General features: G+C 51.7%; 5 protein-coding genes across 5 annotated transcripts; 3 read left to right on the top strand and 2 right to left on the bottom strand.

The window, feature by feature from the left end:
- Nucleotides 1-599: 599 nt before the first annotated feature.
- Nucleotides 600-3,157, bottom strand: PV08_10840 (uncharacterized protein; the record flags this gene model as incomplete). The annotated part of the gene is made up of 3 exons (XM_016385153.1): nucleotides 600-3,015; nucleotides 3,064-3,074; nucleotides 3,152-3,157. 3 exons carry the CDS (start codon nucleotides 3,155-3,157, stop codon nucleotides 600-602), a joined length of 2,433 nt encoding a protein of 810 aa, XP_016231755.1.
- A 420-nt stretch (nucleotides 3,158-3,577) lies between these two features.
- PV08_10839 (uncharacterized protein) lies at nucleotides 3,578-4,613 on the top strand (the record flags this gene model as incomplete). Its single annotated transcript, XM_016385152.1, has 3 exons — nucleotides 3,578-4,074; nucleotides 4,165-4,516; nucleotides 4,566-4,613. The coding sequence occupies 3 exons, from the start codon at nucleotides 3,578-3,580 to the stop codon at nucleotides 4,611-4,613; spliced, it is 897 nt and encodes a 298-aa protein (XP_016231754.1).
- Nucleotides 4,614-4,798: 185 nt separating this feature from the next.
- On the bottom strand, nucleotides 4,799-5,250 carry PV08_10838 (uncharacterized protein; the record flags this gene model as incomplete). The annotated part of the gene is made up of 3 exons (XM_016385151.1): nucleotides 4,799-4,919; nucleotides 4,975-5,154; nucleotides 5,210-5,250. 3 exons carry the CDS (start codon nucleotides 5,248-5,250, stop codon nucleotides 4,799-4,801), a joined length of 342 nt encoding a protein of 113 aa, XP_016231753.1.
- Nucleotides 5,251-6,433: 1,183 nt separating this feature from the next.
- Nucleotides 6,434-12,003, top strand: PV08_10837 (aconitate hydratase, mitochondrial; the record flags this gene model as incomplete). Its single annotated transcript, XM_016385150.1, has 9 exons — nucleotides 6,434-6,444; nucleotides 6,506-6,512; nucleotides 6,615-6,658; nucleotides 6,760-7,358; nucleotides 7,409-7,440; nucleotides 7,494-7,512; nucleotides 10,332-10,408; nucleotides 10,461-10,844; nucleotides 10,897-12,003. 9 exons carry the CDS (start codon nucleotides 6,434-6,436, stop codon nucleotides 12,001-12,003), a joined length of 2,280 nt encoding a protein of 759 aa, XP_016231752.1.
- A 759-nt stretch (nucleotides 12,004-12,762) lies between these two features.
- PV08_10836 (uncharacterized protein) lies at nucleotides 12,763-13,995 on the top strand (the record flags this gene model as incomplete). Its single annotated transcript, XM_016385149.1, has 2 exons — nucleotides 12,763-12,846; nucleotides 12,994-13,995. The coding sequence occupies 2 exons, from the start codon at nucleotides 12,763-12,765 to the stop codon at nucleotides 13,993-13,995; spliced, it is 1,086 nt and encodes a 361-aa protein (XP_016231751.1).
- Between the last annotated feature and the right edge of the window lie 232 nt (nucleotides 13,996-14,227).

Here is a 14,227-nt window from a genome sequence, read left to right as displayed (position 1 = left end):
ATGTTTCGACGTATGGATGTTGAGTCGCGCGATCATCATCGGCGGTTGACGGAGCCTGGAATATCAGGGCCTTCGAATTCTGTGCAGCACCCTCATCTGTGTTTAAAGTCTAGATTGCTGGGTCTGTGTTATCGTCTATAATGCGGAAGAAGAAAAAAGGAAGGAGTTCATAATCGGGTCATGTTTGATGAGGAACGCGCGCGTAGTTCGTAGTTGGAGGTTGTAGCGAGGTTGCCAACTTTTGCGTCTCCGCGAACGCTTGATACGATTGGCGGAGAGTCAACCACCACTTTGGTGCAACAGCCAGACTATGACCGCTATTATCTTGACCCCTTTTGTGTGGTGTAGAAATGTCTCAGTTTATCAGAAAAGAGAAAAAATTACAATACTATAAGATGGCGCCGATGAGAACATTCTAATAGGGCACTTGTGAACTTTGTGACATTTTTACACAACTTTCGTGGTTATCATCATCTCCAATGTATCAGCGACCGTTCATGGCCTCCATATGTTCGATAACAAGACTCAAAAGTATCCTCTGAATTGAGGATCAAGTTGTGACCTCCGGCCGTCAAGCCGCGAATTCTGTCTGATTTGACTTAGTGGCTGATATATTGGAACACGGCACTGACTGCGTCTTCTGACGTTTCCTGCCGAAGTAGCAAGTCTTGTATCTTGCCCATCTGGCCCTGCTCACCATTGTTGACAAAGTGATTCCAGGAACTCGTATCTCCATATAACATAGCAGGAGCCTTAATCTGCTGCACTCCATCTGGCTTGCATCGTTTGCACTTGAACGTGTCGTGAGTGTCACTTCTCGTGTCGGGTCGGTATTGGAAGAGCTCCCTCAAAGAGTCCAGCGTGAAATGCCGTTCAACGTCCTCCGCAGAGTCGACCACTGTCGAGGACAGTGCTTGCTTGTGAGACTGACGCTGGAATATCTTCTCCTCAATGGTCCCGGTACCCATGAATCGGTAGACGAAACAGTCTTTCTTCTGGCCATCTCGCCAAACACGGGCGAGAGCTTGCTGATCGGCAGCTGGGTTCCAGTCTGGATCAAATAGCACCAGACGGTTGGCCCCAATCAAATTGATACCACACCCACCAGCCTTGCTGCTCAGTAAGAAGACAAACTCCTCTCCATTAGGGTCGTTGAATCTGTCCACGAGCTTCTGGCGTTTGTTAACATTCATGGTACCGTCGAGTCGAAGACAGCCATAGCTGCGTGCGCGACACAGCTTCTCAAACACATCCAAAGTTTGGGTATAATTGCTGATGAGCACTATCTTGTCATTTGTATCTTGTCGAATGCGAGCTAGCATGCGTTCGAGAACGGCGAATTTTCCAGAATACCAAGATTTGACATCTCTGTCTCGACCGCGAGATTCTTTCGGCACGTAATCGTGTGGCCAAAACTTTTCACTGCCAGGCAGGTCCTTCTCTAGATCCAGTAGATCTGGATGGTTGCATAGCTTCTTCAAGATGCCTATGGCCTTCAAAGGCTGACTGCCTTTTCCTCGAAGAAGACTCTTGATGTCAGGACTCTGTATGAAGTGATTGTAGAGATCTTTCTGGAACGGGGCAAGATTGCAAAAGACGACATGTTCATACTTGACCGGCAAGTATTTAGATAGAATGTCGTTTGTTCTTCGGATGATGAATTTATTGACGAGGGATCCTAGTTCGGCATTGGCTGCCTCTCCTTTCTGTTTATCCGTATCGGAACCAGCAGCATCGCGCCCACGAAGAATTGGCAACTCGTATTTCTTGCGGAAGTCAGCCTTGGTGCCTAGGTATCCAGGATTGGCAAAATCGAGCAAGGAATAGTACTCAGTCAAATCGTTTTGAATGGGTGTTCCGGACAGAATGACTCGGCGGTCCACGTTGAGTCCAGTCAGGGCCATGTAGGTCTCGCTTTCGGCGTTTTTTAAGCGGTGGCCTTCATCGCAAAGCATGAGGCCAATCTTGACGTCTTTGAGCTCTTCAATGTTCAGACGCAAAGACTCATATGAAACAATCAACACAGGTCTCGCCACACTCCTTCCCGAAGCAATCGCCCATTGTTTCAGTTGAAGGGTGAGTTCATCTTTTGTGGCCTTGCCGTCAATGGCGAATGGGTTGATAGCACCTTCACCAAGCCATTTGACCAGCTCGTTCGCCCAATTCTTGACTAAACTCGCAGGGCAAGCAATGACACATTTCTGAATGGTTGACTTGCCTGCTTCGGGAGACTGTTTCAACAAGGTCCACATCAACGTTATGCACTGTAGTGTTTTTCCCAGACCCATTTCGTCGGCCATAATGCAGCCCTTGGCCTTATCATCAATAAGCCCCGTTGTACATCGGTACAAGAACTTGACTCCTTCGACCTGGTGAGGCCGGAGGACTTTGGCCAATCTGGGGTCAATCACGACGGGAACTTTTGGTCTCTCGCCTTCGACTTGTTTCTTGATTCCAAGTATTTCTGCCAGACTCTTGTGCATCAGAGGCGTGTCCAATTCAGGCTTCTCTGCCTCCACCTGTGCCTCCTGCTTGGCTGCGGACTTTTCGTCAATAGTAGGGTCGTAGAGTACGATTGCAAACTCGCCGCTCGGATCATGGAGTGGTTTGTTAACGAAAGTATTACCTCGGCGCATTCCCAGGCTGGGTGCCGGTCTTGAGGGATCGAATGCATTCTTGTTGATCAATGGGATTGCGAAGCGGCTGCGAAACGTGGCTTCCTTGTCCTTGACCTTGAAGACGGGGAATCTATCTTTCAGGGCAACGCTTTCCCCGTCTATGCTGAAGCCACCGCTCTGATCGTCGTCATTTCCGCCAGCAGCTTCGGCATAGTTGACTTTTCGCCGCTTTCGGGTAGGTTCGCCGCTGGATTTGCGAGCGTTGGCTGATCCTGGGCACTTGAAGGGCTTTACCAGTCGGTCCAATGCCGCCGGTGAATTGCAGCTTAGTCTGCTAGCCTTGGCCGGGGGGATGTTTTCTTTGTCATGGACGGCGACGATTGATTTGGTACGAATCCTGCGAAACAGTCAATAGAGGGTGCCTGGCATTCAGTTGTACACTCACATCGCGAACCGCTGCAAGGCACAGATAGTCAAGTTGACGGACTTTGGAGATATCTTCTTAATGCGAGTGATACTATGCCATGGTTCACAAACATGCGGTGGCAAAGGCAGCCTCGAACTCGAGGGACGCGACGCGCGCCTTCCGGGATTGCGCGCCAGGTCGCGCAGTCACGTGGGGATGTTTCGCCCCAAGGTAAGTTAAAAGGACCTAGCTAGGTATGGGCCGTGTCCCCGGTCTTGTGCCTTGTGGGCTTGCTTGCAGAAAATCACCCTCTACCGCCCGGACGGAACTATTCTGCAGGATCTGCACGGCAGGACTTGTGCGAGCCTCATTCCCTCGATTGCTGCATCAAGAGTTCTTGTTGTAGCTGTTAGCTTCCGCCCTTAGAACTTGTCAAGAACTCCCTCTCGCCTGCATGGAGGCTTTATAATTTCGTTGCGAAAATGGTGGAAGCGTCCTTTGCATAAGTCTATCTTGGTTTCCCCCGATTTCTGGCTGGCAAGACCGGGTCAGAATGTCCTCTGATTTTTGGGCCAGTTATGCGTCAGGTGCATTCGGCATTCTTATTGGCAACCGGTTGGACGTCCTAAAAGTCAGAGCCCAAGCAAGTGGTGGTAGCACGACACCTGTTGGGCTCTCCGAGCCTGCCACGAAATTTCAGCAATTCACAGGCCTTTTCAGAGGTGCAGCTGCACCTATTCTGGGCTACGGAGCGCTGAACTCAATCTTGTTCGTGACTTTCAATAGGTCCTTGATATGGATGGATCCAAGCATCTTTGATTACACAAAGCTTGCAGGAGTTGACCTGGGCAAGATCTGGGCGGCCGGTGCATTCGGAGGACTGGCCACCTTCGTGGTGTCTGCACCCTCCGAGTTGATTAAATGCAGAGCCCAGCTGGTTGTGGACGGCCAGGGATCATCCTTTGGTGTCTTTAAAGAGATTTGGAGACACAGAGGCATCAAAGGCATGTATTATGGTGGGACAATCACTGCTATACGAGATGCAGTAGGGTAAGTCACGCCAGAGAGCAGTTGTGCAGTCTTAGAATTCATCACTCCCTGATCGAACCTGCCAGGGATGTCCAGCTTACGGAGTAACAGATATGGCTGGTATTTTTGGTCGTATGAGTTAAGCAAGCGCTTGCTACTGTCAAGACAGCCGGACCCTTTCCTTCCTCCTACAGCAGCAGACGTGCTAATAAGCGGTGGCATCGCTGGAGTTATCACATGGGTGTCTATCTATCCATTGGACATCGTCAAGACTCGCCTTCAGACTCAACCCGCCTGGCAGCCAGAGAGACAAGGGCTTCTCGCAACTGGATGTGCGAATACCCGACAGGTCCATACCTCTGTGGAACTGGCTCGAGAGATCTGGCAAAACTCTGGCATTGCTGGCTTTTACCGGGGAATCGGTGTCTGCAGTTTGAGAGCGTTCATCGTGAATGCTGTTCAGGTAGGTGCCCTCTCTCCGGAGTCTCAAGCAACACTGACATGGAACTCAGTGGTATGCTTATGAAAAGATTATGGATCTTTTCGCAAAATCTGGATGACAGATTTCAAGGGTGGCAATCCGCTAAAAATTGATCCGCATTTTGGACACTGTATGACAGAATGTTGGGGAGAATTGACGATCTTGCCATCGTTTGGAGTGCCCGTCGTTATGAACTCGCGGAATTCTTGGGGTATCGCTTGTGTTGTGCTGGGTACTTTGATTCAGGTAGTATCAATGATGACTTCAATCGTCCACCAACATTTCGTTCTCCGGCTCGTGCTGGTTGCGTCGGGTTTCTGTGCTCAAGCCCACGGCTGCATCTGCCATCTTTTGTGTGTGCGCTTCTTCCTTGAGCATTCGCACTCTAGACCCTGCCGTCAGCATGTAACTTGCATGATCCTGGAAAAATTATTGACTACCTTCTCTTGTGATTCTTCCCTCGGCGATGCTCGTTGAGGTTATGACTGTCGCTAAAGTATTTCGCGCATTCGACGCAGTAAAAAGCGCCTAACCCAGGTAGGTCTTCGGAGGCTTTGTTGCTTTTGTGTTGGGCAAGGTGTTTGGGTGACTTCAGATCGGCCTTGACCTGATCAAGGTCGCTGCAGTTGGTTAGCCATGCGCACTCCTGGCTGCTCAGTGAAGGGCTGCACAAACCGAGTTCGTCTTTTCGTTTTGCTGCGCTTGATGCTACCCATAGTGGCGTATTACCCGCTGGCAACAACTTTAGCTGGGACAATAAACAGTACTGGTAAATCCGGGCTCGGATCCTAGAGTGTTGTTTCGCGAAAAAAGTCGGAATCGTGTCCAGCACATGCAAGGCTCCGGCCACCAGTGGAAGGTGGGACAATTGCGACTTCTGCTCCGTATTGTGGGCCAGTGTTCGGAAGCGTTCTCGTTCTTGGCTGGAATTCAGTTTTCTGTGCCGCGGCTGGCTGGCAATGTGCAGCCAATGAGACGAATTTGCTTCGTTATTGACCTTTCGAGATGCCCGGACAGCTGGAACTCCAGATAAAGCACTGCTTCCAGTGCTGTCGATTTGTGGTAATCAACTTTGCTATGATCATGGGCAGACATGATGGGCTTCGGCAAGGCGGTATTCAGCGGCAAGTCCTGGCCGGTATTGACGACAAAGTGACCCAAAGGATGCGTCTGTTTCATGTGCTTTGGACTCCAAAGTAATCGTCTCCATGGTGATTGGCTGTGCAAGTGGTCTGCAGGTCAAAAGAAAAAACGAGGCATTTGCTCGGAGCTGGGGCCCTGGTGGACACCTCCATTGGGAGCTGTGTATTTCTCGGGGCGGTAACATCGGACGGGTGGAGGGCCATATAATAATAGTAGACTGTCTTCGCGTGCTCAATTGCATTTCCTGTATAGCACTCATACCAGGTGCATAGCTCGTGAAAGCGATACATCCAGTGCGGGAGGAGCTGCAGACGTAGATTGGTGTGTTGTGCCATTTCGCGTGCAGTTTGACGTCGTCCAAGGCTTATCGTTGTTCTCCCTCCGAGGCGATCAAATCACAGCCGACACCTCATCCGGGCGAGAGCTTTCAACCCCATTCCGTCCACTTCGTCACAGCTTTTCCAACTTCAATTCCTTTCCCACTCTCCACTCCCTGCGTACGCAGTATCAGTCTTTGTCGAAGCTTGTTCCTTTCGCAGTCTCTGCTAGAGTACAAGCATCGTCGCAATCATGATCTCTACGAGGCCAATGGGCCGACTGGCCTCGCGCCTGGTAAGTGTCCTATCATCATACCCTTGCGACTTGATTGCCCGCCGCAGCTGAGATCCTGGGCTCCTTGTATCTCTTCAACCGGACCCATGCCGCAAGATGGCCTTGAGATCAATTGCTAACAAGTGGGTGGTTTCTAGGGCTACAATGTCGGAACTGTCAGTCCTCTATCTCTACCTCATTTCGCAAATCGGACGATGAAGCTAACGCACCTCCTAGCCCTTGCGTATGTCCAGAATGGGCTATGCTACTGTCTCTGACGATCCTTTGAGCAAAAATAAGTGCCATCCTGTGCTTCCGTGGCTCGAGTTCTGACAGCCCTGTACAGGTTGAGATGACAAACTGGGAAAAGGGACATTACATCAACTACAAGTACGTTGCCAACCTTTGTTAGCATTAGGCTGGGTTTAGAGACAGCTTTTCTAGCCATGCTATCCAAGATATGGGACAAAATCGCTCACCCGGTGCCTCAGGAAAATGTCGGAAAACCTCTCAGTTGTCCGCAGCAGACTCAACCGACCTCTTACATACGCCGAAAAGATTCTGTATTCTCACCTTGATGATCCCCACAACCAGGACATCGAGCGCGGTGTTTCGTATCTCAAGCTGAGGCCAGACCGGGTGGCATGTCAAGATGCAACTGCGCAAATGGCTATCCTTCAGTTCATGTCGGCAGGCATGCCTTCAGTCGCTACGCCAAGTACCGTTCACTGTGATCACTTGATCGAGGCCCAGGTTGGTGGAGACAAGGATCTTGACCGAGCGAAGAGTATCAACAAAGAAGTGTATGATTTCTTGTCAACCGCCTGTGCCAAGTACAACATCGGTTTCTGGAGACCAGGCTCTGGCATCATTCATCAGATCATCCTCGAAAACTACGCCTTCCCTGGTGGTTTGATGATCGGTACCGACTCCCACACTCCCAATGCTGGCGGTCTGGGTATGGCTGCCATCGGTGTCGGTGGCGCTGATGCTGTCGATGTTATGGCGAATCTTCCATGGGAACTTAAAGCTCCGAAAGTCATTGGTATTAAATTATTGGGCGAGCTGTCTGGATGGACTTCGCCAAAGGGTAAGAGTTTGACGAGCTTGTAAATTGGTTGTACTGACCCTGGTGTCCAGATATCATTCTCAAGGTTGCCGGAATTCTTACAGTAAGTCGAGCTACATCTGAACACACCGGGACAAATACTAACAACTGTTATAGGTCAAGGGTGGAACTGGAGGTGAATCTCTCCGTTGATATTCAAATTCGTACGGCTTGCTGACATTTTATAGCTATTATTGAATATCATGGTAAGTAGTGATTTTGTGTTTCGCATGTTGGTTGCTGGGAGCACACTTTTGCCAAATGTGTTCTTCTGCGCAGCGTCCTACCTCCCACTCATTGAGCGTATGTGCTGCTTTCGCCCTGGGGTGAACCTCCAGGGCAAACTCCAGCAGATGCTGTGCGGGCGGTCGTGAGTCAAGAGCCACGTTGTCCGGACGGGGTGCTTCATTCGTAACACTGGACTTGATCTTGGACTGGAACACCTCCATCAAATACCGCGCCATATCCACGATATGTCCTGGATCTCTTTCTGTTCCTGTGGCACGTCCTCGCACCATGGATTGGATGGATTTGTGGAATGGATCTTTCGCTCTCCTTCGGAGGTATTCTAGATCTTGTCTCTTTATTCTGAGACACCATTTGGGGATGCATCCTTGGGTTTGCGCTTCCCTCGGGACATCGTCTCGGGAATGGGTTCCGGATTTGCTACCCTGCCTGACAAAGGCCTTCCTGGGACGGATCCTCGGTCTGCTCCCCTTCCTGGGACGCGTCCTGGATCGGCTTCCCTTCCTGACATACCCTTCTGATACATCCTGCCTGGGACGGATCCTCGATCTGCTCCCCTTCCTGAAATACCCTTCTGATACATCCTGCCTGGGACGTGTCCTCAATCCCCTGGTAATTCCCACATATCCTCGTTACGATACGTCTTCCAGGACGAGGTATACTAGGTGCATCCTACATAGGACGTGTCCCGTAGATCTGGTCTTGGGACACGTCCTCATCCTGGCCTTTTATCCTCAACCACATTTCTTCGACGACGCATTCCGACCGTCTTGAATATACACAACACTGGACCCAGGAAGAATTGGCCATATCTGTGCTGGGTATTCCTGCTTCATCATGGCCTCTGTAAGCAGGGACAGCCCTCTACGCTCGTGCATTCATTGGTTGGGACCCCTCACGAGGTTCCTGCCGATGATGCTCTTCTTTCCCTTTTGGGACAATTTGAAAGCGCCTTCCTTCTGGAAGAATGCTTCTCCCATCAGAATTTTCACCACCCCAAGAATTTCCTTCTACCTGGGCTGTCTTCCTGATGTATTCTCTGTCTGCACAACAGCATTGAAAATCACCTATGGCCTTTGCATCAAGCACTCGTTGAGGAGTGTCGTCCTTTCAGCTTTTGCCTCCCTGCTCCTGTCGCCGGCTGGTTAGCCTCAGTCCCAGGAAGCCCTTCTCAGGCTCCATTCTCAGATATCACCTCCGGCCATTTCGACGGCGTCGAAACCACTCTGCTCCTGTTGTCGGCTGCGTTGGCCTCGGCCACAGGAAGCCCTTCCTCAGACCCTGCTTCTAGAATCACCTCTGGCTATTTCGATCACCATGGCATTCGAGGCAACCTCAATGCTTCAACTGATCATCCTGCTTGTCTGGTCCTGCCTCAATACCACTCCTAAGAATATCCTCAACACGCTATTCACCAAGGTTCTGTCGAGCCAGGAATTCGTCGAAGAGCTCCTTTCGGCAGTCTCCATCACCTTCGCTCCTGGGCTCTTTGAAGTCTTACAAGCTGCCACTCCTCCGACCATAGCCTACTTCAAAACTCTCCCGTGCGAACTTGGGAAGATATGGGCTGTCTACTTGTTGGTACTCGAAAAAGCTGGCTGCATCCCCAAAATATACATTGGATCAGGCACACGTTTTAAAGGTAGAGTCTTTATACGTCTTGGTCAGTATGACAAGCGTGACTGCCTACCTATCTATGTGGAAAAGGCTTTGGACGATGGATATGTCATCGTCCACAAAGGGCTTCTATGCTGGATACCCATTCCTGCTGAAATCGACGCGGTCGTCTATCGGGTACTCTTCGTTACCATTGAAGCTGTTTTCACCTTTTTCTTCTGGGCTGTCAACTGCAAGACTGAGTATGGCTATGGCATGTCTGCATTCTGCCCTTGGGATCGCAGTTCCTTCGAATACGAAGGCCTGTGCAGTCACCACCCCCTGGGCGAAGCCCTGCGAGGCGAATTCCGCTCTGAAGAAGAAATAGCAGCCCAAAGAGCAAAATGTTTGGCGACTAATGCTGCTAGGAGGCGCGAACGCCGTGCTAAAGAGAAGGCAGAAGATCCAGTCAAGTACAAGGAGCAAAAGCACAGGCACTACCTAGCATATCAGGAGAAAAACCCTGGCGCCTCCAAGGAGCAGAATGACAGATGCAGAGCAAGGGCTGTCGCGGAGCAAAGACACTACTGCCGCGTTTGTGATTATGCCGCTCCCACCACCAAGAGATTGGAAACCCATCTCCGCTCACAACAGCATGCTAAGATTGCTGCTGCTGCCGAAGCCGGCAAGCTAGGCTCCCTACGGCAGCAGGAGCTGGAGCAGGAGAAACAAAAACGTTACTTCTGCGAAGACTGTCAAATTGGCTTTGACAAGACATACCACTGGAAGAGGCACCTGAGAACCCCAAAGCACAAAGCCAAAGCTTCTGCTCTCGGGACACCTCTGGAATCTGAGTCTTCGGACTCAGCTTCCTCCACTTGACCTCCGCCGAAAGGCCTTTCTGGATATATCACCCCTGGTCATTTTCGACGCTGTCGATTCCATCGAGTCACTTGTTGGCAGGCCTTCCTCGGACTGTCATACTAGGATGCGTTGTCGACCTTCATGCTGGCCATCTCTGTTCTGGACCTTCTACCACATTTGTTACGCATCTGGACTTCTTTGATTTTACTCTTCGTTTTCTTGATCCGCGATTTGAAATCACTACGACAGTACTTCTAACATTCTATCACTCTACAGGTCCTGGTGTTGACAGCCTCAGTTGCACTGGCATGGGCACGATTTGCAACGTAAGTTCATCCTGTTTACCTCATGCTTCTACGTTTTCTGACCTTCTCGAAGATGGGAGCTGAGATTGGCGCTACCACTTCCCTTTTCCCCTTCAACGACCGGATGTACGACTACTTGGCTGCTACTAGGCGCCAGCACATTGGAGACTTTTCTCGAAGCTACGCTGCTGAGCTTCGCGAGGACGAAGGTGCCGAATACGACCAGTTGATTGAAATCAACCTCTCGGAATTGGAGCCTCACATCAACGGGCCGTTCACCCCTGATCTGGCTACCCCAATCTCCAAGTTCAAGGAGGCCGTTAAGGAGAACAACTGGCCCCAAGAACTCAAGGTCGGCTTGATTGGTTCCTGCACCAACTCCTCATACGAGGACATGGCAAGAGCCGCAAGCATTGCTCAAGATGCCATGGACCATGGCGTCAAGGCCAAGGCGTTGGTAAGTTTTTCCAGTTGGTTCCTTTCTGTGGAGATTTCCTAACGTTTCTTAGTTCTGTGTTACCCCTGGATCCGAGCAAATCCGTGCCACTATCGAGCGTGACGGTCAGCTCAAGACATTCGAAGACTTTGGAGGTGTGGTCTTGGCCAATGCTTGCGGTCCTTGCATCGGTCAATGGGACCGAAAGGACGTCAAGAAGGGCGAACCAAACTCCATCATTTCATCCTACAACCGAAACTTCACTGGTCGTAATGACGCAAACCCTGCCACCCACTCATTTGTGACGTCTCCAGATCTCACCGTGGCCATGACCATTGCTGGAGATCTTGGCTTCAACCCTCTCACCGATACCTTGAAGGACAAGGATGGCAATGAGTTCAAGCTCAAGCCACCCTCCGGTGATGCTCTTCCACGAAACGGATACGACCTCGGCCGTGACACCTACCAAGCACCACCTGAGGAGCGTTCCCAGGTTGAGGTCAAGGTTTCCCCTACTTCCGACCGTCTGCAGGTTTTGCAACCTTTCGAGCCTTGGGATGGAAAGGACTTCAAGGATCTCCCTATTTTGATCAAGACAAAGGGCAAGACCACCACCGACCATATCTCCATGGCCGGTCCTTGGTTGAAGTACCGTGGTCATCTTGACAACATCTCTAACAACATGTTGATCGGTGCCATCAATGCTGCGAACGGTGAAGCGAACAAGGTCAAGAACTTCAAGACTGGAGAATGGGATGCTGTGCCAGCCACCGCTCGTCAATACAAGAAAGATGGTATCAAGTGGGTTGTCGTTGGTGACTGGAACTACGGCGAAGGTTCATCTCGAGAACATGCTGCTCTTGAACCGAGACATCTTGGTGGTATCGCTATCATCACCCGAAGCTTTGCCCGTATCCATGAGACCAACTTGAAGAAGCAAGGCATGTTGCCTTTGACCTTCTCCCATCCCGAGGATTATGACAAGATCAACCCGGATGACAAGGTCGATCTGCTCGTCACTGGACTTGCTGTCGGCAAGCCTTTGATCATGAAAGTCCATACCAAGGATGGCAAGACATGGGACTGCGAACTCTCTCATACCTTCAACGAGGGCCAAATTGAATGGTTCAAGAACGGCAGTGCTCTGAACACCATGGCCAAGAAGCACGGCGCGAAATAGGTGAAGATAATTAGGTGGACTGCAGTATGGAGAATGTATAAAGTGATCAGAGCGAAGACCCGGCTGAACGACGACGCTACTGGGGATGCTCTCAGAATGGTGCGTAGCTGGGCTGCTCGATTTAGGAGGGTCTGTTGAAAGCACGATGTCATGTATCTTTCATAGCAGCAATTACAATATCGCGTTGTGTTTCCTTGGAAGTGTAAGCGGCCCAGATCACCGGCTATCGTGGCATTTGTGGCATTCTTCCTGGTGGTAATAGTGCTGGTGTGGATTGACCGCACCTTCGAATAGTCGTTAGGCTTCGGATCCAGAGTGAACCTCGGCATCTCCAACATGCAGAGAAAGGCAATCAATCTACAAAATGCGCCGCAAATGCCATCACTGCTTAGGTAGATGGTGTCACCCGGAGTAATCTGCATCTCTGCTTCGACATACACCCTGAATGCTGCCTGAATTCCTTTGGAGTTGTATCCACGGCACTGGCATCGTCCACACCCCTTCGGAGTCACGGCTGACCTGCACCTCGCAAGATGTTTACGACTGCATGAGAAATGGTCGAGTTAGCCTAGTGACAAGAGGAAGTGTATGACCAAAAACCCCCTCCATCGTCTTTGGACTCAGAGTCTTTTCCTCGGTAACCTCCTACATCCTGTACACTACGGGGAGCGTATGCGCCTCACCAGCCCGTTCCATCGCCTAGCCACAGCGTCGCACGCCGCGGACCCTCACATCAGAACATTCAGACACAGAGTCAGGATGGCGCAGCATCTACCACATCTTCCTGACTGGGAACAGGTCAGCACGAACATCATCCGTATACTCGGCGGCAATCCAAGCAAGGTAGGGCTGTTTCCACTCCCCCACCAATACTTCGTTTCGTCAGTTCGACCCTTTCCTTTTTTTTTCCCCAACGTCGGCCCCTCAACCTCCAGCGTCCAGTACAGTACCGTGTTCCGCAAGCGCAGCCATGCTGACCATGCCGTACAGTTCACACTCCAAGGCACAAACACATACCTCCTCGGGCGTGGCGCAAGCCGCCTCCTCATCGACACAGGCCAAGGCGAGAAGCGCTGGCTCGACAGCCTCGCGAGCGTCCTGCGCCGCGAGAACGCGACAGTGCAGACATGCCTCCTCACGCACTGGCACCACGACCACGTCGGCGGGGTGAAGGACCTGAAGTCTCTCCCTTCCGGGTCCGAGGCTGAAATATACAAGAACACACCGACGCTCAACCCGGACAACCTCCTCGACCCTTCGCAAGTCCGCGACATCACCGACGGCCAGCGCTTCAGCACGCCGTCGACGCCCGAGGAGCCCGCCACGTTCGAGGTCGAAGCCGTCCACACGCCCGGCCACGCAAAGGACCACATGTGTTTCCTCGTCACGTCGTCCCCGGACCCGGACGAGGTTGGCGCGCTCTTCACCGCGGACAACGTCCTGGGCCACGGGACGGCCGTCTTTGAGGACCTCGGGCAGTACCTCGACAGTCTGAACCTGATGAAGCGCCGTGTCGTCGAACTGTCGTCGTCGTCGTCGTCGTCGTCCAAGAAACCGAAAAAGGCATACCCTGGCCACGGCGCCGTGATTGACGACGCAACGGGCAAGATAGACGAGTACATCACGCACCGGCGCATGCGGGAGGAGGAGGCCCTCAACGTGCTCCGGTACGGCACCGTCAAGAAGCCCGGAAGCTCCGAGGGCGTGGTGCACGACAGTGTCACGACGGTGGGGGAGAGCGACAGCGAGACCGAAGCGTCGTCGTCAACCGCAACCACAACCACGGCCACGACCTTGGGCAAGGAGGTCGCCGTCGGCAAGGAGTGGGAGAGCATGGAGATGGTCAAGGTCATTTATCGCCATTACCCCGAGTCCCTCTACCAGCCTGCCGAGTACGGCTTGCTTATGGTGCTGGAGAAACTCAGGCGGGACGGCAAGGTGGTCAAGACGGATGATGCGAAGTGGAGGGTCAGCGAAAAGGCTACATTGTGATTTCAGTCACTCAGAGTTACGACGCATCTGGTGGCTTGGTACAGCAGGCTACGGAGTTCCTGAGGCCCGAATTCTACTGGAGCACCCTGATGTATTTGCGGTCGCCTGCCTAGCTAGGTAGCCACAGTATTCGTATGGAAGCCGATATAGCATTTAAGACAGAACTGCATTTCACCCCGGAGCCAACCTGAGGCAGTACTCCTTTGCGGAGGGAGTGGTTTTTTTCTTCGTT

Source organism: Exophiala spinifera (genome assembly GCF_000836115.1).
Source record: "Exophiala spinifera strain CBS 89968 unplaced genomic scaffold supercont1.8, whole genome shotgun sequence".
Classification (NCBI taxonomy): domain Eukaryota; kingdom Fungi; phylum Ascomycota; class Eurotiomycetes; order Chaetothyriales; family Herpotrichiellaceae; genus Exophiala; species Exophiala spinifera.
The sequence above is the reverse complement of the archived record's forward strand: the minus strand, read 5'-3'. Positions and strand labels throughout refer to the sequence as shown.